Genomic DNA, 23,546 nt, shown 5'->3' on the forward strand with positions numbered 1-23,546 from the left:
ATGTGGGAGACTGCTGGCCTCTGATTAAACCATATAGAAGAGAGGCTAGAGGGGATGAGAAGTCCTCCATGCCACTGGAAATCACAGTTTAATGCAAGAGCCCAGATCTCCGATCTCCACATCTCAGAAGCAAATTAACACAAGCTCTCACTTTGATCATAACATCTGTCAGTCAGATTATCTCACATGTCAGATTGTGTAGCCTGTTAACTTTAAGTTAATTTGCCATTTGTATAACCGAATATCTTGCCGTACGGCAGTAAATAACAAACATCATTGACAATGACAGCCCTTTTGGTATTACTAGAGGTTCAGGGCCGCTATACGCAGCCCTCACACCTGTATTGCACCGGCGATCCAACTGATGTGCCCATTTATGGAGTCCTTGTCCCTTTTAAACCCATATATGGAGATCCCTGATGTCATCAGTATGCCCATATATGGGCACGTGACAGGGTTATGTCTGAGTCACCGTGACAGTCCGCCGACCGGCCTCTTTACACATACTGTATATGGTTATGTCAAATAGTACGTATTATAATACTACACACAGTATGTGTACATCTACCAAAGGCAAGCAAGAAGTGATACAAGGCATGAGGAATGCTAGGGCATGAGGAATGCTAGGGCATGAGGAATGCTAGGGCATGAGGAATGCTTGGGCATGAGGAATGCTATATGATAAGGTAGAGTCTGAAGAGATGAGTTTTCAGACTGCAGTGGAAACTTGAGAGTGAGTCTGCAGTTCTGACTGAAGGGGGGGGGGGGGGGGGGGGGGGGTTCTGCAGCATGGGAACCAGGAGGGAGAAGAGGAGTCTAGGACACTTGGAGTATTGGCCAGTGTGTCATACAGTAAGGCAATGGCTCTCAAACATTTTCATGTCAAGGACCCCTTATGCATTTGGCCACGGGCCTCCATCTGAAATTATTTTATGCCAGGGACCCCAGGGATACAAGATGTGCGTTGTTAAAATGTTTCAGAAACTTTCAAAGATTTATCAAAATGTATTACAATATCCAAGATTTTTGGGGGGGAAATGGCAGATTTACGTCGGCCATGTACGTCGGCCATTTTAAAATTGCTGAAGTATATAGGGTCTTTTTTCTGGGAACCTCCTTGAAGGACCCCTCGGGGTCCCCAGACTCCACTTTGAGAACCACTGTGTTAACAAATGTCCTCTTAATCTCTGTTGCGTTTCAGGACTTTCAGATCTTATAGTGTCAGGTGATACACAGTAAAACATATTTATATTGCACATTGCACATGATTAATAAGCCTTAGACAAGTACTGGTTGTTATGATAATGTTTATTGAAGGTCTGTTTGGTGTGTTCCACACGTCAGGGGAGGGGGAGAAGGGGCAACGCCATCTGTGAAAGACATTAAACACCAGAGTTTAGAATGACTGTCCTTTGTGTTTGTTTTGGTGCCAGTTTACTGACAGAGTGGGTGAAATGCCATAAAATATACACAGGAATATCGTTGCTGTCTGGCAGAAACCTCCTATCTCCATATTTTAAGATAGATAGATGAGAGGAGAGGGGCAGCGTATGGGGCAAGAGGACGACGAGGAGCAAGAAGCCAGCGATGATGATGACGATGATTATCCGGAGGAAAGGTCCAGGCCCGGGCACAGGTCACCTGTCCATCAGGATCTGAAATTGTAGCAGTTGTCTCCCGAACACGATACAGAACAGTTTCTAACCACTATTGAAAGAATGGCCAATGTCTGCCGTTCGCCTCCAGATGAGTGGGCCGTCCATTTGGTTCCGCTCTTAAAGGGTACAAGCCTGTAGTCAGTGGTGGAAAAAGTACTCACATGTTTTACTTAAGTAAAAGTATCAATACAATGTAGAAATACTCTGTTACAAGTAAAAGTCTGGAATTAAACATTTGGACTGTACGAAGGTGAAAAGGGTTACCAAGTATGAAATCACCCCTGAAACTTATCGGAAACAGAGGTTTCGTGCCTTGGGGTGAGACACCCTGTTAGCTGTACCCTTTCCTGAAGGACATGTCTAACAAGTGGGTACGAATCGAAACTGCCATCATTAAAGACATTGCTGAAATTTTGATCCTGGAGCAGTTCCTTCCTATGAATGGTGATTCCAGAGGAGGCTGCCTGCCTTGCCGAAGTGTTCCTGTAAGCCAGGAGGTGTCGCCAAAGCTTTGCAGCCAACCAGAGCGGTCCCCCCGGCTGGAGAAGTGAGTCCTTTGGGGATGAGAGGGGTGGTTATGGTTAGGCCAAGTGGTGGAAAAAGTACTCAAATGTTTTACTTAAGTAAAAGTATCAATACTGCATTGTAGAAGTACTACAGTTCAAAATTGACTTGAGTAAAAGCACAAAAGTGTTGTTATCAAAATGTACTTAAAGTACCAAAAGTAAAAGTACAAAATGTTTGAAAATAGCTGATCTACAAGCTCACAATGCGTCACGATGCGACACGTTGTGAGTTTGTAGATCAGCTATTTTCAAATAGCCTACAGTAGGTATAAAATAGGGCTAAAGTGGTTAGTGTATGTTTTATAATGTAATAATTTATATCTGCAAAATAACTAGTAACTAAAGTTTTCAAATAATTGTAGTGGAGTAAAAGTATAATATTTGCCTCTGTGTAGTGGAGTAGAAATAAAAGTACTGCAAATTGGAAATACTCCAGTAAAGTAAAAATACCTCAAACTTGTACAAGTACAGTACTTGAGTACATGTATAAGAAAGAAAAAACGGTGCGCTTCCTCTGGATACCTTCTTAGTTTAGGCAGTGTGTGCTCAGCAATGTATACAACTCAAATCAAAAACCACCTAAGTGGAAAGAGCGGTACTCCAAAATAAATACTGCAAGACAGTGGCTCAGATGTAGTTTCTCATTTTATTTGCGAGAATAAATTGCAATAAAGTGAGAAACTACATCTGAGCCACTGTCTTGCAGTATTTATCTTGAGTACTTAGTTACTTTACACCACTGGTTAGGCCCAGGGTAAAAACCCCAGCTATAGGCAGTACCCCCCTTTAGACCCACCTAAAAAGCCAGATAAGCCAGATGTAAGGTGCTATCAGTGTGATGAGTTAGGCCACACCCAGTACTCATGTCCTGTTGCTATAGACAGAATAATGCCCGTGCCCGTTGAATTTCTGACCGTGGATCAGTTGAAGGGGTTTGAGTGAGCGTGCAGACAATTTTTCTTTTTTTGTTTACCTTTATTTATCCAAGGAAGGAAGATCTCTTTTCCAAGGACGCCCTGATCACAGCATGTAAAACATGTACAACTAGAAAAAGTGCTCCTCGGAGCACAGGTCTCCGCCAGGTCAGGTAGGTTATTTTGGCCTCCTGGTGGCGCTATAATAGGCCAATGTGAAAAGGGTGCCATTTCCTCCTCGGCATAGTGGGAATGTGCGTGCAAAGTTTCAGGGAAATTGCATGCTGTGATCATGATTTGAGGCATTTTGTTCAAAACGGAGCACTCCTGCAAACTTTGGAAGCCATTTTTAGCCAATCAGGATGGAATATGAAAAATCTTAAATACCGGTTTTGTTTAATGACTATAGAGATACTGGCCCTCATTTATCAACACGGTGCAGCCCAAATAACGGGCGTACGGCGAGACCAGTTGTTGACGTTGGCAGCGCCCGTTTATTCCATTCTAGACCTGCGGAGCAGCATTGTCTGACTGTCTGACAGGCATCTAGACACATAATCCACTCATAGTATATCTACACTAATAAATAATCCCTGTGAAAATATTACATTTTATAAAGTAATTTAAACTAACTGCTTTAACAGTCATTCAGTTGCATTGGCTATTTTAAAAAAGCAGATCTGCAAGCTCAAAAAATGGGTCGCATCGCGACGCGTTGTGAGCTTGTAGATCTGCTATTTTCAAAATATACAGCGCTTCTGCGAGCGCATTTTCGGGACTCCCGACGATCTTTTCATGGACAGTGAGGTGTACAAACTTACAGTAGCTTGTCCTATGTTATGGAGTTATATCATAGAGAGTTTTGAAGACTACAACCTGGCTGGGTTAAGGATATAAACCCGACCCTCCAATCTCTTATTAACGTGGCGGCCGCGGGACGGAATCACTGCCGCCAGTCCGAGTCTCACAGGGAATATCCTACATGACTGCTTGTGCACTGCTCGGTATGGGTTAAATAAATTAATATACAAACGTATTCCATTCATGGCGATGTGATTGGTACCATAATATGTCATTCATGTAGGCTACAAGCCTACGTGACAAAGATTGTACCGCTACTGTAGGCCTACGGATTACATGAAAAACACCGTTGGGCGGGTGTGTGTGTGTGTGTGTGTGAGAGAGAGAGAGGGAGAGGGGCGTGTACGTGTGCATGTGTGGCGAGCGGGGAAACTCTTTCTTATTGGCTTTTCATGATGATGTCTTTGGTCGTATTCTGGTTCTTCAATCTTCATGTCGTAAAATCGGGGCGTTTTGAGAATATTTAAGGGCGTGTTATTTAAATGACGCTCGTTTTCAGACGTGAGATTTATCAAAGCTCCGACCTGATGTACGCCATGATTGGCTGTGTAGGATTCGTTGATAAATGTGACTTCGACTTTGGTGTACGGCCGAATATATGGAAAAATATAAGCCAGTTTATACGCTCCGTTGATAAATCAGGGCCAGTGTGTACCAATTTGCGTGATGTTTGGACAAAATCTGTAGGAGTACTGTCAAAAAATGTGTTTTGGAAAAAACGGCCTCCTGGTGGCACTATAACAGGCCCATGTGAAAAATTTGGGCCAAATGTTCTGAATTGGCATCCAGGGAGTGTGTGTGCACAGTTTAGCTGCAATCAAGGCAACAGTGTCGGAGATTAGCTGTTCACAGACGGACACACACACACACACACACACACACACACACACACACCAGCCTGATCTCCAGAGATTACCGTAACATTGCACGGAACGAGTGCACTTCATTCCGTGGATAGCCGCCTCGGAACTCCCGAATTGCGTGCATATGTACGGCGAGTCCCACGGTGGGCGTAACCAGTCGCAACCCGGAAAAACCCGGAAGCAGAGCAGTCCCCACAAAAAAAATTACGATTCTGTGCCTATCGGTACATAACTCAAACGGCGCTGAGTAGGCACAGGCGAACGTCCCACCGTTCAGGACGGCAACTCGGTCGCCTTAGCTCCCTCGGTGGTCCTTCACGGGGTGACAGTTCGCCTGTGACTGCGCGCCTCCGAAATGGTTTTGTCACAAAGGGAGCGCCGTACCATATGCACGCAATTCGGGAGTTCCGAGGCGGCTATCCACGGAATGAAGTGCACTCGTTCCGTGCAATGTTACGGTAATCTCTGGAGATCGGGTTGCACACACACACACACACACACACACACACACACACACACACACACACACACACACACACACACACACACACGGACGGACGGACGGACGAACGAACGGACAGGGTGCAAAACATACTCTCCATGCCTTTCGGCCTGGCGGAGACAATAATGAAATGCAATGCATATAATTAAAAACAACCAAAAAACATGAAAAAACACATTAAAACCAAATCATAGATGCAGATGAATACAGGGTTACATATAGCAGGTGCAGTCCCTATGCAAAGCAAAATGTCACTACGCAGATCAAACGATCCAGTTTCAGAGAATCCTGAAGTCAGTTCCAGTTATCTGGAGCATAAAAGGTTTTTCGAACTCAGCGCTCATACGTGGAATGATACTTCTAGTGTGTGTGAGTGTGTTTGATATCCTGTTGCACTAACATGTCAAAGTGAAGACAAACCACCAAGGAGGAAGTTGCAACGTACACTGTATAGAAATGAAACATATCTCTCTGAGGTAGTTTTCTCTTCTTAGTGGATCAGCATCCCTTCCATCTCTGAACTCTCTCTGCCTTTGTGCTGCATGCTGTTTCTGACATTCTTGCATCTAAAAACATTAATCTAACGTCATGACTTGCTCATCCTAAAAAAAGGCTTTTAAGTACAGTAGGCCTACTTGAGTAAATGTAGATACTTTCCACCACTGCGTATCACATGGAAGAGCAGGCATTGTGTTTAACCCTAGAAGACTAACGTCGGGCGGCAGTGTTTGACACAGAGACCAACTGCTGGCTGAGCACTTATTACCCACAGCCTCTACCAGAACAACGCTTTGGTCATTCAGCCTTTGCCTACAATGGAGAGCTGTACATATATGGTGGCTGCAACTGGGACCAGTACTTCAATGATCTTTGGAAATTCAATTCAGAGACCTTCACCTGGAAGAAGGTTGAACTCAAGGGAAAAGGCACCTCTCAGATGTGTGGGATGTGCTGTTGCCTGGTGGGAGATCGTATCATCCTCTTTGGAGCATGCAAAGTAGTCAAAACACTCTTTGATGATCTATACATCTTAGATTTACGTCCAACACTGAAGACATTATGCAAGCTAGTAGTTATTCAGTACGGTCTGGAGGAGTCAGAACTCCCACATGACATCAGGTGGGAACTGGCAGCCATGACTAAAAAACACTAGAAAGGTTCACATGCTCAGTGGAGCGCACATATCTGCCAGGAAGTATGACCAGTTTGGAGAGTGACTCCATAGTTGGTAAATGTTCCAGACGGATGCGACCGACAAACAGGGATGTCTGGTTAAAATAGTCGTTGAGCTCTATTTTAGTCTAGACTGGCTAAATCCACTATTTAGGGATTTAGGATGGCGCAAGGGGCGTTCCTGTGCAAAACTTGCTATGTGGGACACCTGCCGTATCCGCAAATCACCTGCACTACCTGTTACATTATGCATAGGTGTGGTTTGGGCGTTACAATAATAAAACCAATCACCGTGCCAGATGCCATTGCCTTTAATACACTAAAGCTTGTCCATTTCCAAAAAACAATACATTATTTTGATAGTCAATATTCCAGTGATTTCGATTTCATTTGCAACAGGAGATAGGTAGACATCATATTTACTGACAATGTATTCATGTTTATCCCTCGTATTATTACGCCGTGGCTCAGTAGGAGGAGGCACTATAACAGGCCCATGTGAAAAATTTGGGCCAAATGTTCTGAATTGGCATCCAGGGAGTGTGTGTGCACAGTTTAGCTGCAATCAAGGCAACAGTGTCGGAGATTAGCTGTTCACAGACGGACACACACACACACACACACACACACACACACACACGCACACACACACACCAGCCTGATCTCCAGAGATTACCGTAACATTGCACGGAACGAGTGCACTTCATTCCGTGGATAGCCGCCTCGGAACTCCCGAATTGCGTGCATATGTACGGCGAGTCCCATGGTGGGCGTAACCAGTCGCAACCCGGAAAAACCCGGAAGCAGAGCAGTCCCCACAAAAAAAATTACGATTCTGTGCCTATCGGTACATAACTCAAACGGCGCTGAGTAGGCACAGGCGAACGTCCCACCGTTCAGGACGGCAACTCGGTCGCCTTAGCTCCCTCGGTGGTCCTTCACGGGGTGACAGTTCGCCTGTGACTGCGCGCCTCCGAAATGGTTTTGTCACAAAGGGAGCGCCGTACCATATGCACGCAATTCGGGAGTTCCGAGGCGGCTATCCACGGAATGAAGTGCACTCGTTCCGTGCAATGTTACGGTAATCTCTGGAGATCGGGTTGCACACACACACACACACACACACACACACACACACACACACACACACACACACACACACACGGACGGACGGACGGACGGACGGACGAACGAACGGACAGGGTGCAAAACATACTCTCCATGCCTTTCGGCCTGGCGGAGACAATAATGAAATGCAATGCATATAATTAAAAACAACCAAAAAACATGAAAAAACACATTAAAACCAAATCATAGATGCAGATGAATACAGGGTTACATATAGCAGGTGCAGTCCCTATGCAAAGCAAAATGTCACTACGCAGATCAAACGATCCAGTTTCAGAGAATCCTGAAGTCAGTTCCAGTTATCTGGAGCATAAAAGGTTTTTCGAACTCAGCGCTCATACGTGGAATGATACTTCTAGTGTGTGTGAGTGTGTTTGATATCCTGTTGCACTAACATGTCAAAGTGAAGACAAACCACCAAGGAGGAAGTTGCAACGTACACTGTATAGAAATGAAACATATCTCTCTGAGGTAGTTTTCTCTTCTTAGTGGATCAGCATCCCTTCCATCTCTGAACTCTCTCTGCCTTTGTGCTGCATGCTGTTTCTGACATTCTTGCATCTAAAAACATTAATCTAACGTCATGACTTGCTCATCCTAAAAAAAGGCTTTTAAGTACAGTAGGCCTACTTGAGTAAATGTAGATACTTTCCACCACTGCGTATCACATGGAAGAGCAGGCATTGTGTTTAACCCTAGAAGACTAACGTCGGGCGGCAGTGTTTGACACAGAGACCAACTGCTGGCTGAGCACTTATTACCCACAGCCTCTACCAGAACAACGCTTTGGTCATTCAGCCTTTGCCTACAATGGAGAGCTGTACATATATGGTGGCTGCAACTGGGACCAGTACTTCAATGATCTTTGGAAATTCAATTCAGAGACCTTCACCTGGAAGAAGGTTGAACTCAAGGGAAAAGGCACCTCTCAGATGTGTGGGATGTGCTGTTGCCTGGTGGGAGATCGTATCATCCTCTTTGGAGCATGCAAAGTAGTCAAAACACTCTTTGATGATCTATACATCTTAGATTTACGTCCAACACTGAAGACATTATGCAAGCTAGTAGTTATTCAGTACGGTCTGGAGGAGTCAGAACTCCCACATGACATCAGGTGGGAACTGGCAGCCATGACTAAAAAACACTAGAAAGGTTCACATGCTCAGTGGAGCGCACATATCTGCCAGGAAGTATGACCAGTTTGGAGAGTGACTCCATAGTTGGTAAATGTTCCAGACGGATGCGACCGACAAACAGGGATGTCTGGTTAAAATAGTCGTTGAGCTCTATTTTAGTCTAGACTGGCTAAATCCACTATTTAGGGATTTAGGATGGCGCAAGGGGCGTTCCTGTGCAAAACTTGCTATGTGGGACACCTGCCGTATCCGCAAATCACCTGCACTACCTGTTACATTATGCATAGGTGTGGTTTGGGCGTTACAATAATAAAACCAATCACCGTGCCAGATGCCATTGCCTTTAATACACTAAAGCTTGTCCATTTCCAAAAAACAATACATTATTTTGATAGTCAATATTCCAGTGATTTCGATTTCATTTGCAACAGGAGATAGGTAGACATCATATTTACTGACAATGTATTCATGTTTATCCCTCGTATTATTACGCCGTGGCTCAGTAGGAGGAGGCACTATAACATGCCCATGTGAAAAATTTGGGCCAAATGTTCTGAATTGGCATCCAGGGAGTGTGTGTGCACAGTTTAGCTGCAATCAAGGCAACAGTGTCGGAGATTAGCTGTTCACAGACGGACACACACACACACACACACACACACACACACACACACACACACACACCAGCCTGATCTCCAGAGATTACCGTAACATTGCACGGAACGAGTGCACTTCATTCCGTGGATAGCCGCCTCGGAACTCCCGAATTGCGTGCATATGTACGGCGAGTCCCACGGTGGGCGTAACCAGTCGCAACCCGGAAAAACCCGGAAGCAGAGCAGTCCCCACAAAAAAAAATTACGATTCTGTGCCTATCGGTACATAACTCAAACGGCGCTGAGTAGGGACAGGCGAACGTCCCACCGTTCAGGACGGCAACTCGGTCGCCTTAGCTCCCTCGGTGGTCCTTCACGGGGTGACAGTTCGCCTGTGACTGCGCGCCTCCGAAATGGTTTTGTCACAAAGGGAGCGCCGTACCATATGCACGCAATTCGGGAGTTCCGAGGCGGCTATCCACGGAATGAAGTGCACTCGTTCCGTGCAATGTTACGGTAATCTCTGGAGATCGGGTTGCACACACACACACACACACACACACACACACACACACACACACACACACACACACACACACACACACACACACACACGGACGGACGGACGGACGAACGAACGGACAGGGTGCAAAACATACTCTCCATGCCTTTCGGCCTGGCGGAGACAATAATGAAATGCAATGCATATAATTAAAAACAACCAAAAAACATGAAAAAACACATTAAAACCAAATCATAGATGCAGATGAATACAGGGTTACATATAGCAGGTGCAGTCCCTATGCAAAGCAAAATGTCACTACGCAGATCAAACGATCCAGTTTCAGAGAATCCTGAAGTTAGTTCCAGTTATCTGGAGCATAAAAGGTTTTTCGAACTCAGCGCTCATACGTGGAATGATACTTCTAGTGTGTGTGAGTGTGTTTGATATCCTGTTGCACTAACATGTCAAAGTGAAGACAAACCACCAAGGAGGAAGTTGCAACATACACTGTATAGAAATGAAACATATCTCTCTGAGGTAGTTTTCTCTTCTTAGTGGATCAGCATCCCTTCCATCTCTGAACTCTCTCTGCCTTTGTGCTGCATGCTGTTTCTGACATTCTTGCATCTAAAAACATTAATCTAACGTCATGACTTGCTCATCCTAAAAAAAGGCTTTTAAGTACAGTAGGCCTACTTGAGTAAATGTAGATACTTTCCACCACTGCGTATCACATGGAAGAGCAGGCATTGTGTTTAACCCTAGAAGACTAATGTCGGGCGGCAGTGTTTGACACAGAGACCAACTGCTGGCTGAGCACTTATTACCCACAGCCTCTACCAGAACAACGCTTTGGTCATTCAGCCTTTGCCTACAATGGAGAGCTGTACATATATGGTGGCTGCAACTGGGACCAGTACTTCAATGATCTTTGGAAATTCAATTCAGAGACCTTCACCTGGAAGAAGGTTGAACTCAAGGGAAAAGGCACCTCTCAGATGTGTGGGATGTGCTGTTGCCTGGTGGGAGATCGTATCATCCTCTTTGGAGCATGCAAAGTAGTCAAACCACTCTTTGATGATCTATACATCTTAGATTTACGTCCAACACTGAAGACATTATGCAAGCTAGTAGTTATTCAGTACGGTCTGGAGGAGTCAGAACTCCCACATGACATCAGGTGGGAACTGGCAGCCATGACTAAAAAACACTAGAAAGGTTCACATGCTCAGTGGAGCGCACATATCTGCCAGGAAGTATGACCAGTTTGGAGAGTGACTCCATAGTTGGTAAATGTTCCAGACGGATGCGACCGACAAACAGGGATGTCTGGTTAAAATAGTCGTTGAGCTCTATTTTAGTCTAGACTGGCTAAATCCACTATTTAGGGATTTAGGATGGCGCAAGGGGCGTTCCTGTGCAAAACTTGCTATGTGGGACACCTGCCGTATCCGCAAATCACCTGCACTACCTGTTACATTATGCATAGGTGTGGTTTGGGCGTTACAATAATAAAACCAATCACCGTGCCAGATGCCATTGCCTTTAATACACTAAAGCTTGTCCATTTCCAAAAAACAATACATTATTTTGATAGTCAATATTCCAGTGATTTCGATTTAATTTGCAACAGGAGATAGGTAGACATCATATTTACTGACAATGTATTCATGTTTATCCCTCGTATTATTACGCCGTGGCTCAGTATAGTGAGGATGGGTAAGACCCGATTTTTGAAAAATGTGGACACGGCTCACAAAAGCGCCAATTTTTTTCTACATGCTCTCCATCACCATAGGTTTCATTTTGGAAGGGTAGCCACGTCATCAAGATGGCAGAAGGCGGCCATCTTGGATTGCAAAGATGGCCACCATGTAATATCTATAAGTGCCAATATCTCGGCTTCCAAGCCACTTAGAATGTCAATCTTGGTGTCTAAATATACATTTTATGGACAAGGAATGCAATAAAACTATAGGGAATATCAATACGTGACTAATTCTGCCATTATTAGATCATTTGGTTGATTCTGGCCATATATGTACACAATTGTATTAAAATGTATGTGTCGGCTAGATTATGCACAACATATTGGTATGAATTTTTATCAAACTTTGACAGATCTGACTCTTGAGCAGGAGTATGTTTTTAGAAAAAGGAAATAAACAACACCACCATGAAGAAGGAATGGCTACACAAAGGACGTTCAAAGAGCAAACACTAGCACTTGTGCACACCATCAGTGGGATGGGCAGTCCGTTCCTAGATGATAGCCACGAGCTTCTAATGTTGGACACACGAAATGTGATTGACGAGTCAGTCCGCACTGTGGAATCAGTGGGCAGAGAACAGTACGACAAGTACCATAAGACAGTGATTATGGACCGCACACACTCCATTCATGAGCCCATCAAAAAGAACTCACTGCCTCTCTTCAGATGCCCAACACTCAAGATCAAGACCAAGCAGGCAGGGCAGATCTCAATGTTGAAGGATGATGTGGCACTCTTCAACCCAGTTAAATATAGCCACGCAACACAGAGAGGGGAACATGAGCACCTTCTTTAAACATGAAAACCATCCATACCCTCCCTCTCTATCTGACAGAGGGAAACTACGGCTGGGAAAGAAGTCAGATCTGCTAAATATTCTGACAGAAGACACAAGAAGAACCTCCAGCTACGTTTGAGGTCAAAGTACTCGATGAAGCTGCTGTGGTGCACTTCCTGTCCACTACCAACATTACCACATTTGACGAATATGCCAGTTGTGTCTTTGTTCCCCACATCATGAAACACCTGGAGATCTCCAAAAGAGTTGATGTGGTCTGGGATACTTACATCACCAGCAGCATAAAAGAGTCAACAAGGGAGAAGCGAGGCAAAGGGATACGACGGAAGGTGGCTGGTCAGAACAAGCTGCCGGGGAATTGGTCAGATTTCCTGCGTGATCCTACAAACAAGCAGGAACTCTTTGCCTTTCTCTCTGGGAAGATTGCATCCACTGCCTGGCCAGAGGGCAAGCTGGTCTTCATCACATATGGCATCACAGTGGTTGGCACAGACACCAGCCACTCGATGCTGCCATGTAACCATGAAGAGGCCGACACCAGGATAGTGATTCACCTGCTTGATGCCCTGGAACATGGCTGTTCTACCTGCTTGATACGCACTGTGGATACGGATGTTGTCGTTATCCTCATCGGCAAGTTCCATGCCCTGCTCGCCAAGTATCCAGCTGCAGACATCTGGGTTGCTTTTGGCACTGGCAAGAACTACACCTATGTTCATATAAACACGATCTGCCATGCTCTGGGCAAAGACAAGTCCACAGCACTTCCCGTCTTCCACTGTTACACAGGCTGTGACACAACATCAGCATTCAGCGGGAAAGGGAAGAAGTCAGCATGGGTGGCGTGGAAGTCCTACCCTGAGGTCACCCAGGCCTTCAACTACATGGCAGAAAATCCATACACTTCTGTGACCATAGATGCCCAACACTTTCAGCTTCTTGAGCGTTTCACAGTCATCATGTATGATAAGACAAGTGATATGGAATCTGTCAATGAAGCACGACGAGAGTTGTTCTGCCAGAAGAACAAAACGATGGAACACATTCCACCAACGCAAGATTCACTGCTGCAGCACGTGAAGCGAGTTGCCTACCAGTCTGGGATCTGGGCCACATCTGAACTGGCCCAGCAGCCGACACCCAGTCCAGAAGGATGGGGATGGACATTGGATGACAACAACCAGGTCTGGCTTCCTGTGTGGAGCATTCTACCGATGGCGTCAAAAGCCTGCAATGAACTGGTCAAGTGCGGTTGTAAAAGACCTTGTGGTGCAAGGTGCTCATGCAAGAAGGCACACTGGAATTGCACAGATCTTTGCAGTTGTCAATGTGACAAATAATTTGAATGTTGTTATCCTGGAAAGTGAAGCTAATAATCTTCAATTCTCTTCATGCTCCATTTTTCAATGTGTCTGAAAATTATGTACATACATTGGCAGAATCAACCAAATTATCTAATCTTGGCAGAATTAGTCACTTATTGATATTCCCTATAGTTTTATTGCATTCCTTGTCCCAGAAAATGTATATTTTGACACCAAGATTGACCTTCTAAGTGGCTTGGAAGCCGAGATATTGGCAATTATAGATATTACATGGTGGCCATCTTTGCAATCCAAGATGGCCGCCTTCTGCCATCTTGATGACGTGGCTACCCTTCCAAAATGAAACCTATGGTGATGGAGAGCATGTAGAAAAAATTTGGCGCTTTTGTGAGCCGTGTCCACATTTTTTTGTTAACAGCCCTCACTAGTAGGAGGAGGGGAGTCGTGTGTCTTGAGTGTGCGTTTGTCTGGGGCTAATCTAAAAAAAACGTCAAATTTCTCCTGCACCCTGCCAGTAAGCCAAGGAAGTAGGCCTACCTCCATGCATTTTAATTTAACAGATTACGTATAAATATATATATATATATATATATATATATATATATATATATATATATATATATATATATATATATATATATGTGACAAGGTTGAAACGGGAGTTTCTTAAAACTTTTGTGAATGTTTTATTGGTGCTTAATGTATATTTATTATTCACTTAACACCACCATCTTATTGTTTTCTGTACACCATATTATTGCACTGTCGTTCTACAATTGTTTTCCCCCCGGTCCCTTAGTCTATTTCACTTCAAGACAGTCAGTGGCTGAAGGTGGTCACGAGGTCACGCCCAAGGACACGGTCATGGCCAATGTCGCCAGACATTATGTCACCACGGACAAATGAAAGAGGAGAGAGGTGTGGTTTTGACAGGTACAAAAGAGGAGGCGGGACAGTTTGAAGGGAAGCAGAGCCAAGAGAAACCAAGGTGTTAGAGGGAGAAGGACAGCAGCAGGGGAGGTTGTGTGCAGAGACACGGAGCAGAAGAAGGAATACGTGAGTGTATTCACACCAGCCACCTGGGAGTTGTGAGCCGAGGTGTGTCTACCACGAGAAACAGAAGGAGAAAGCGATTGAACCGAAGGGGAGGAAGAGAGCGAGACCAGACCATAAACGGATGACCATATGAGACCAGACCAGACCATAAAAGGAGCGCTGAGACGGAAAGTGGCGATAACGTTGCGCACGCAACCAACTCAGCGCCATGGTGTAAAAGCCTGGCTGTGAGTAAGTACCGGTCCATGCAACGTTTATCCTTGTATACCCACTACCTGAGAAGACGCGAATGTACCTTATAAATGCACAGTGAACTGGTCTAGATTTCTATAATTGCAGACGGAGACAAGAAGACAAGAAGACAAAGACGACTGGCCTAAAATCCTCTTCCTATCCACCCCCATATATGGACATACAGCATTTCCCCTTGAACGAACTGTGTTGAGTATCTAAAGCACTTTATTGGCACCGCAATTTACGATGAAGTAATGGTTGCATAGAACCCTGCTAAGTGAAACACTGTGCCAAAAAAGCCTTGCGTAGTTTGCACAACTTTATAAATGCTTTTATAGTTGTTGTGTAAATTGCTTTGTGTGTTAGTTAGGATTTTATTAGTATAGTGTTTATTTTTGATTGTTTTTTTAAGGCACAGACGCCATTGTATTAGGGACTAATAAATGTGACTTACCTTTTGGATACATTAGAATCCGTGTCCAGTTTCTCAAGGGAATTTTCTGAAGGTTGTGTTCTCAAAATCAAAAGTATTGAAACTTACCAGTATAAACCCGAACCTGTGAAAGCCTGAAAAGCTAAAGTGTGTTTAAAGGGGACCTCCCTCTCTAACAAAGGTGGCGTAGTCGTTAACAGGAAGTATTCAGATTGGATTCACAATAATTACGCATTATTACACAATTATTTATTGAAGTACAAGTAAAGTGTGCTATATCTCTAAGATATTGGCAAGTCAAATGTGATACAATTTCGGCCTTGGTCACATATATATATATATATATATATATATATATATATATATATATAGATATATATCTATCTTATGGTCCACCGGGAGCGTTTATTTCATGATGTGAATCCTGCAGAGCTACGTAGTTCAGCCAGTCAACTCAAAGGAGCGCCAATTCCTGATCAGCTGATCAGTCACGCTCACTCCATCTGATTGGAGCGGGCTCATTCTTTTTGCTGCTGCTCTGCCATCGTGTTGCTCTGCTATGTTGCTGCTCTGCTGCTGCTTTGTGCTCTACTCTAGGAAGCTTTTTGTGCTCCCAGCACCACCCCAGCATCCACCCGTGGTCTCTGTTTCTATATGATTTCCTATGGGGGTCTATTTTATTCCCTGTAAAAATCTATTTGGCAAATACTTTATTATAATATTTCATGCTTACAGGGAATGAATGAAATGAGAGACAGAGCTGTGACGCCAAATATTTAGGCTCAATATATTTATAATTATGCTCAATAAATATATTTGAGCATAATTCAGAGTTGTCTGACTGAAATGCAATTGTGCTCACAAAAAAAAAAAAGCAAACATTCTATTTAAAAAGCTCACAACGCCATGCATCTGTGAGGCGCTGTGTGAGCTTGGAGGTCGGCTATTCTCGACGCATGACCAAGTATAAATCGAGCTTGTTGACCGGGGTCGCCAGGGGTCAGTACTTTTGGGTCAATATTTTTCCCCCTCTCTTCACTAAAAATAGTTGCAACGCGTTACATGTGAGCTTGTAGATCTCCTATGACAATAGGGATGCTTTATGGTTCGTGTGGTAAGTGGCGAACAATCAATCCCGAACCATTCAACTCTATTACAACCAAAAGTACTACAGAGTTGAATGTTATGGGGTTGATTCCATCACATCATAATTACATTAGATTTGTTTGTCATTTGCAACACAAGTAAGTAATCATATTTGTGTAATTTTTTATTAATATTTATTCATTTATTTACTTAATTACTTACTTAATTCAATTATCTGTTTGTGTTCTGTTCCAAACTTGTTTATTTTGTTTTGTTGTAAAGTGACTTTGGGTACCGAGAAAAGTGCTATATAAATTCGATGTAGTATTATTTTTATTATTATTATTATTACGGGGCCAGAGCTCAGCTCTGGACTTGTTTTAATGTTGCCTGTATTCTTCTGTTTCTGCCACTTTTCGCAGTTCTGGGTGAACCGTGCTGTCGCTTTTTACGAAACTCGGCCATATGGTAGATGGTCATGAAAAACGATCAAGAAATAATTCTCACAATCTTTCGTCAAAAGGTGGCGCTATAGCACTCAATTGAAAATGCCAACTTTGAACTGGTACAACTCATGCCCTGCTTGACCTACAGCCATAAAACTTCAATACACACATGCGTCTCCTCATGATGAACAACTTTTACCCTCTGACTTTTGACCTCTGACCTTTAGATCTCCCACCATTTTGAATTATATGAAAAGCCTGAAACCTATCTCCTCCTGGGATTTTTGAGCAATCTGCACAACGGGACCTATGCCGACTCAACGGTGCAGCGGATTTTCCATAAGTAAAAAAATGAAGCTTTAATGAGCCAATGAATATTGCAGTTTTATGACAATTATTTATCTGCCCCTATCACATACATGCAGACTCACATTTCTTTGAAACTTTGCGGTAATGTTGAGGGTCATTCCAAATATCACTGAAACCAATCTTACTCCAATTGGTCAAAGGGGGGCGCTATAGCTATTTTTTGAAAATGCAAACTTTAAACAGGCAAAAGTCATGCCTCATTTGGCCGACAGCCATTAAACCTGCTTACACATGAGCCTTGACTCATGAGGATCACATCTATCACGTTGACCAGTAAGCTCCGCCCTTAGATTGTCTGCAATTTTGAGCAGTTTGAAAAACACTTAAACCCAGGATTTTTCAGCTATTTGCGTGATACTGTATCATCTCTCTTATCTCTTTTTTCACAGGTCTTGTCTGTTGGTCCAATGGCTTCTCCCTTAAGCGAGTGCCTCACGACCGCAAGGTTGCCGGTTCAAGCCTCACTTGATGCAGACTCATTTAAATTGAATTGCAAAAAACATGACTTTATCAATGAATAAATGTGCAAACGGTAAAGATAACATGAAATGCTTATTTGAGAGGGTACGTTTTTGCAATGTATGACATACTTCATTCTGAAAATAGCCGATCTACAATCTCAAAACTTTTCAGATAGCAACGTGTTTCTGAGCTTGTAGATCGGCTGGTTTCACTGGTTCACTTTTATCTTCAACAGACAACCTCAGCCTAGACAAAGCTATAGCACTATAGGCAGTGTTGCAGCCTGTCAATCCAAAGGTTGAGAGTTCGATTCCTGTTAATGGCAATAGGTTGAGACGTCTATCGACAATCTATTCCGTTTCCATGTCTCTCTCTCCGCCCTTAGATTGTCCGCAATTTTGAGCAGCATTTTGAAAACCACTTAAACCCAGGATTTTTCAGTTATTTGCGTGAAATGGTATCATCTGTCTGACCTCCGTTTTCACTGGATCAGGTCTGTTGGTGCAATGGCTTCCCGCTTAAGTGAATGTTTCACAACGTCAAGGTTGCCGGTTCAACCTCACTTGGTGGAGTTTTCATTTAAAGTGCATTGCAAACAACAAGACTGTATTAATGAATACATATGCAATTGATAAAGATAACATGAAATGCTTATCTGAGAAGGTATGTTTTTTGCAATGTATGACATACTTCATTCTGAAAATAGCCGATCTACAATCTCAAAACTTTTCAGATAGCAACGTGTTTCTGAGCTTGTAGATCGGCTACTTTCACTATTTTTCGTTCCGAGGAGACACAAAAATGCCTTTATTGGTAAATGGTTTGTGAACCAGTGATCTAGAGTAGTTCGAGACACAGAGGCCTGGTTCAAAATGGACGGAAATACTTAAATATCAACAGACACTATCAGGGAGGCCATATATCTAGCTCAATGAGAAGAAAGGCAGTCTTAGAGTCCGTAGATCGCTGGATCGATCCCTGGCCACGACAATGTATTGAGGTGATCATGATTTGGCATTATTCCGATAACACATAGTGTTTCTTGAGGATAGGCTTAGGCGTTGTTTTACTGAGGTTAGGGTTAGTGAAGGTTTAAAATGCTCATGTTAATTGCATGGTATTCTTTCTTTCAAGTTCAGTCTTCTATGTTTCAATGGCTTATTGTGCATATTAATTATCATTGCTTCTTTCTTTTTTCTCTCCTCATTCCCTGGCCCCGCTTATCGCTGCTTGCAGCTATATTTTTTTAATTATTATTACCCTTTTTATTTGTATTTGTATTTGTATTTTTATTTTTATTTTTATTTTTATTTTTATTTTTATTTTTATTTTTATTTTTATTTTTTATTTTTATTTTTTTTTTATTTTATTTTTTATTTTTTATTTTTTATTTTTTATTTTTTTTTTTTTATCATGGGATTAAGATGAATTGTTGTGGTTTTTTTTTTGTGATACACTATGAACATAGCATATCTGTGCCAAAGTAGTTGTAATCTGTGTTTTCAAAGGGCATTAAAGCCTGCAGTCTGTCTGGGGTACCGGTATATGGAATTGAACATTTTATAGAATAGAGAATAGAACCACAAGGATTAGACTTTGCAGTTTTTTAATAGGCTACTATGGGGGAAATAGCAGTTATTAGAACTAAATGCAATCTAGCCTACCGGTATATAAAAGCCATAGCATACTGTTTTCAGTGTTTGCCCACAAGGTGATGTTAAAGTGCCATTTTCAGGCGATTGGCTCTCATGCTGCTCAACATGCTTGTAGGCCAGCGATGCAACCTGCGGGCCTTCATATGGGTATATATATATTTATATATTTGTTTTAATCTTGAAAAATGTGTTTTCATTGTGTTACTGATAAATGGGGACTTAAAGTGTATACTCACAGAATTAGTTACCGTGAAATGACTGTGGAATCTTAGCAACAGTGAAGCATTTCAATTATTGATAACTATTTATCCCAAATAAGCACAAATGACTAGATACTGTACAGTATACAATATACTGTACCCTTACAGGTCCATTGTACACTATCAGAGTTAAATTAACACCGAGGATTTCACAGTGTAGGTTGGGAGCCCACTCCCAGAGATGATGATGGTAATAATAATAAAAATAATAATAATAATAATAAATGTATCAATTGGGGGACTGTGGTAATACAAAACTGGGGATCCTTGAAATGAAATTGGTTGAGAACCACTGCAGATTCTCAAACCTTTTCATGCAAACAAGGACCCCCAATATATACTTGGCCGCGGACCCCCCATCTGAACATGTTTTGTGCCAGGGACCCCCAGTAGAGAAAAAAACATTTCAACATTTTTTCAAAATCAATGAACCATCTGCGCTTGCCTATTTCTACCACAAGGTGTCACAGTTGCTTAAACTCTTGCAGAGATTATGTTCATTGCGGACATAAACACAAACATCTCTTATGTAACCATGACAACAACATCTATAGGCTATATATATATATATATATATATATATATATATATATATATATATATATATATATATATATATATATATATATATATATATATATATATATATATATATATATATGTATATATATGTGTATATATATGTATATATATATATATATATATATATATATATATATATATATATATATGTATATGTATATATATATATATATATATATATATATATATATATATATATATATATACAAGCTCGCCTCTAGATCTAAGTTTGTAGTTCAGCTATTTTCAAAAGATGTGTATACATTTCATTCATTAGAACATGTGAAATGGGACATTCTGCATAATGAGTTGCTACTTTCTACTTTTAAGTACATTTTGCTACCAATACTTTTGTACTTTGAATTCCGACTTTTACTAACAGAGTATTTTCTACATTGCATTGATACTTTTACTTAAGCAAAAAATGTGAGTACTTTTTCAACCACTGCCTATGTTCTCATTGTTTTTGTTGTTTATTATAGGAATTGCATTAATGTTGCATGTTGGGCTGTCTAACAGAAAGATAATATAAAAGTCAATCAATATAATGTTAATCAATAGGGACAGGACTAGGCTATGAAGTGTGTGTGATGCAGGTCATCAGGCTAAGTGGCGGGCACCCATGGGCCGGGTGCTCACGCCCCTATAAAGAGCCTGCTCCCCAGTCTTTTGGCAGATCTCTGTCTTCTGCACTTCCCTACCTGCACGCCTTCCAACATTTGTTAATACATACAACACTCGCACCCACACTACACCATCCACTCATCCATACATGCATTACATTACTGACTACTGATCTCCACACCTCATATGTTTATTTCTAGTTTGTTTGATTTGGGTTTTGATCTTTAATAAATATTAAGTATACTTTTTACACTGCATCTCTCTTGTTTTTGCTATGTTACCTGGTTCCCCTAGGCCAGGGTCATAACACAGAGTATTTCTATATTGCAGTATTGATACTTTTACTTAAGTAAATAATTTAAGTACTTTTTCACCACAGGACTTAAGTACAGTATACTTGAGTACATGTACTTATAGGGCTACTACACACTTAACTGAATAGATCTTATGATTGACAAAACAAATCTGTGGAAAAAGACATGACTCAAAAGCATGTGTGTGTGTGTGTGTGTGTGTGTGTGTGTGTGTGTGTGTGTGTGTGTGTGTGTGTGTGTGTGTGTGTGTGTGTCCTCTGAAGGGAGGCAGGTTGGGAGGGTGGGAAGGAAAGGGTTGGGTTTAAATGTTTAATGTAAACAGCAGCATTTAATTCAAGAGGACAGTCTAACATCAGTCTGCTAACATGTAGCCTCGGAAACCCATGCTTTTTTTTTTAGCTAACATGAGACTCTTGCTGTTCTCTCTGACTCTGCTGTACACAATGACAGGTAAAAAAAAAAGCTACTTATTCTCACTAAACATTAGACTACATTTTGGAAAGCAAAATGAGTATAGTGATTGCTAAATATTCCAGAATCACAGAAAATATATCTTGATTGGCTTTTTTTCCCATTTCATTTGGCTAATGCCATTTGTGTTTGGTAAGTTGATGGATTGAATACTTTATTAACAATTTGCAAATGGTACAGTGGTACGATTATACAATGATGCTAAAAGGATAACAAAAAATAGCGCTAAGGGCTTGTTTCCATTGTGGTCCTGTGTATTCAATTCATCATCGGAAAGAGAGTGCTCTGCTGACTGAGATTCCCAGGTACACATCATGTTAGTTCAGTACATGGATTTAGTGTGAAGAAATACAACCTAGCAAACGTGTATTGTTTAACCGATTAAAACCGGGAAAGTGTCATTTTAGATTTAACCACTTTAACCATTATTTTATACTCTAGCTATTCAAAAATAGCAGATATACAAGCTCAAGCTTGTAGATCTGCTATTTTTGAAAAATCGTGAAAATGTGTGCAAATCTTTGAATATAGTATATATATTTTAAAGCAATTTTTTTTTAACTCAAATCTTTGCCTCTGGGGGTCCCTGGAACAAAATATTTTGAGATGGGGGTCTGTGGCCAAATACATATAATTTTGGGGGTCCTTGACAAGAAAATGTTTGAGAACCACTGATATAGAAAATTGTTTAGAAGACATTTTGTAGAATCGGCCTCAGGTCTTAATGGGTTAAGAGGACCTTTTGTAGAGCCTTATATTTCACTTTCGCTTGGTCTCTTGCATTAGTCAAGCCACGTGTTACTATATATATATATCGGAAAAAAATCTAAACGATCTACAAGCTGCAAGATGGTTAGAACAAAAGGGCCCTCTCTGGGCCCCAACAGTATCATTGTGGGCATGAGATCTATTTAGCCACTGCCTTTTCATCTTATTTTAGACCCCTTATTCAAATAATGCAAAGAGAATAAGTCAATAGTTTAACATGTGTAATTGTGGAAAAAAGTGTCATGCACATCAAACAATATTAAAAAACATTATTTATGATTAACGTCCTGATGATTGCACTTGACTTGATATTTTTATGTGGCAAAATGGTTGCAATTTCAGTTCCTTTTTTCTCTGTCTGCTGCCATTGTCTAGTCAAATGACGTGTGGTTTGTCCGCAAGTGTCTTAAGTTCTCTTCCTTCACCACTGTGCAGTTCTTGCTGATCAGACAAATACTTATATGGCTGAGATTTCAGTTCCTTAGTTTATGTATTTTTATTTGTCTGCTGGAATTGTCTAGTCAAATGAATTGTGGTTTGTCAGAAAGTGTCTTTCCAAGTTCCTTTTCTTCACTATCACTTAGTTGTTGCAATTCATTTTCCCATATAAAAAGAATCCGTTGTATACTTACATACTGTATGTCTTTTGTCTCATGACGTCTGTCCCCTACTCATTCTACTGATGTCGTCTCGTTATTTGTGGTTGAAAGAGAAAGATAGTAGTAGCTATCAATCCTGTGTTAATTCACACTGCCCCACTCATTTGTTAGTTTCAAGGGTTGTAGTTTCCGTTAAGGTGAGCAAGTATTTGATGTTGATGAGAAAGTCTTGGACCATGTGTATGTTGTGTTAGGTATGCCAGTGGAACAATGAAAATTACTTCTAGTTGCTGTCTGTCTTGTCTTGCATCTTCACCTGATGCAATCATGTACGGAGCATGTCACCCCGACACTTCTTCAAAACATTTCATCAAAATAATTCAAACAAA

The 23,546-nt window shown here is 41.7% G+C and overlaps 2 protein-coding genes across 3 annotated transcripts in view; both read left to right on the forward strand.

Annotated features, from left to right (window-relative positions):
* LOC308073693 (uncharacterized protein) overlaps positions 1 to 23,546 on the forward strand; it is a 285,484-nt gene that overhangs the window by 86,529 nt on the left and 175,409 nt on the right. The window lies entirely within an intron of this gene.
* Positions 1 to 23,546, forward strand: part of LOC308073690 (uncharacterized protein) — a 94,739-nt gene that overhangs the window by 54,048 nt on the left and 17,145 nt on the right. The window contains exon 1 of one of the 2 annotated variants that reach the window (XM_080412759.1): positions 21,714 to 21,769. The exons of the other annotated variant lie outside the window; for it this stretch is intronic. Within the exon in view, the coding sequence (XP_080268885.1) occupies positions 21,724 to 21,769 (46 nt within the window). The 5' untranslated portion in view covers positions 21,714 to 21,723. Of the gene's footprint in view, positions 1 to 21,713; positions 21,770 to 23,546 lie in introns of those variants that run through there. 2 annotated transcript variants of the gene reach the window in all.

The sequence above is a fragment of the Gymnoscopelus braueri genome (assembly GCF_963280865.1).
Source record: "Gymnoscopelus braueri genome assembly, chromosome: 18".
Lineage (NCBI taxonomy): Eukaryota > Metazoa > Chordata > Actinopteri > Myctophiformes > Myctophidae > Gymnoscopelus > Gymnoscopelus braueri.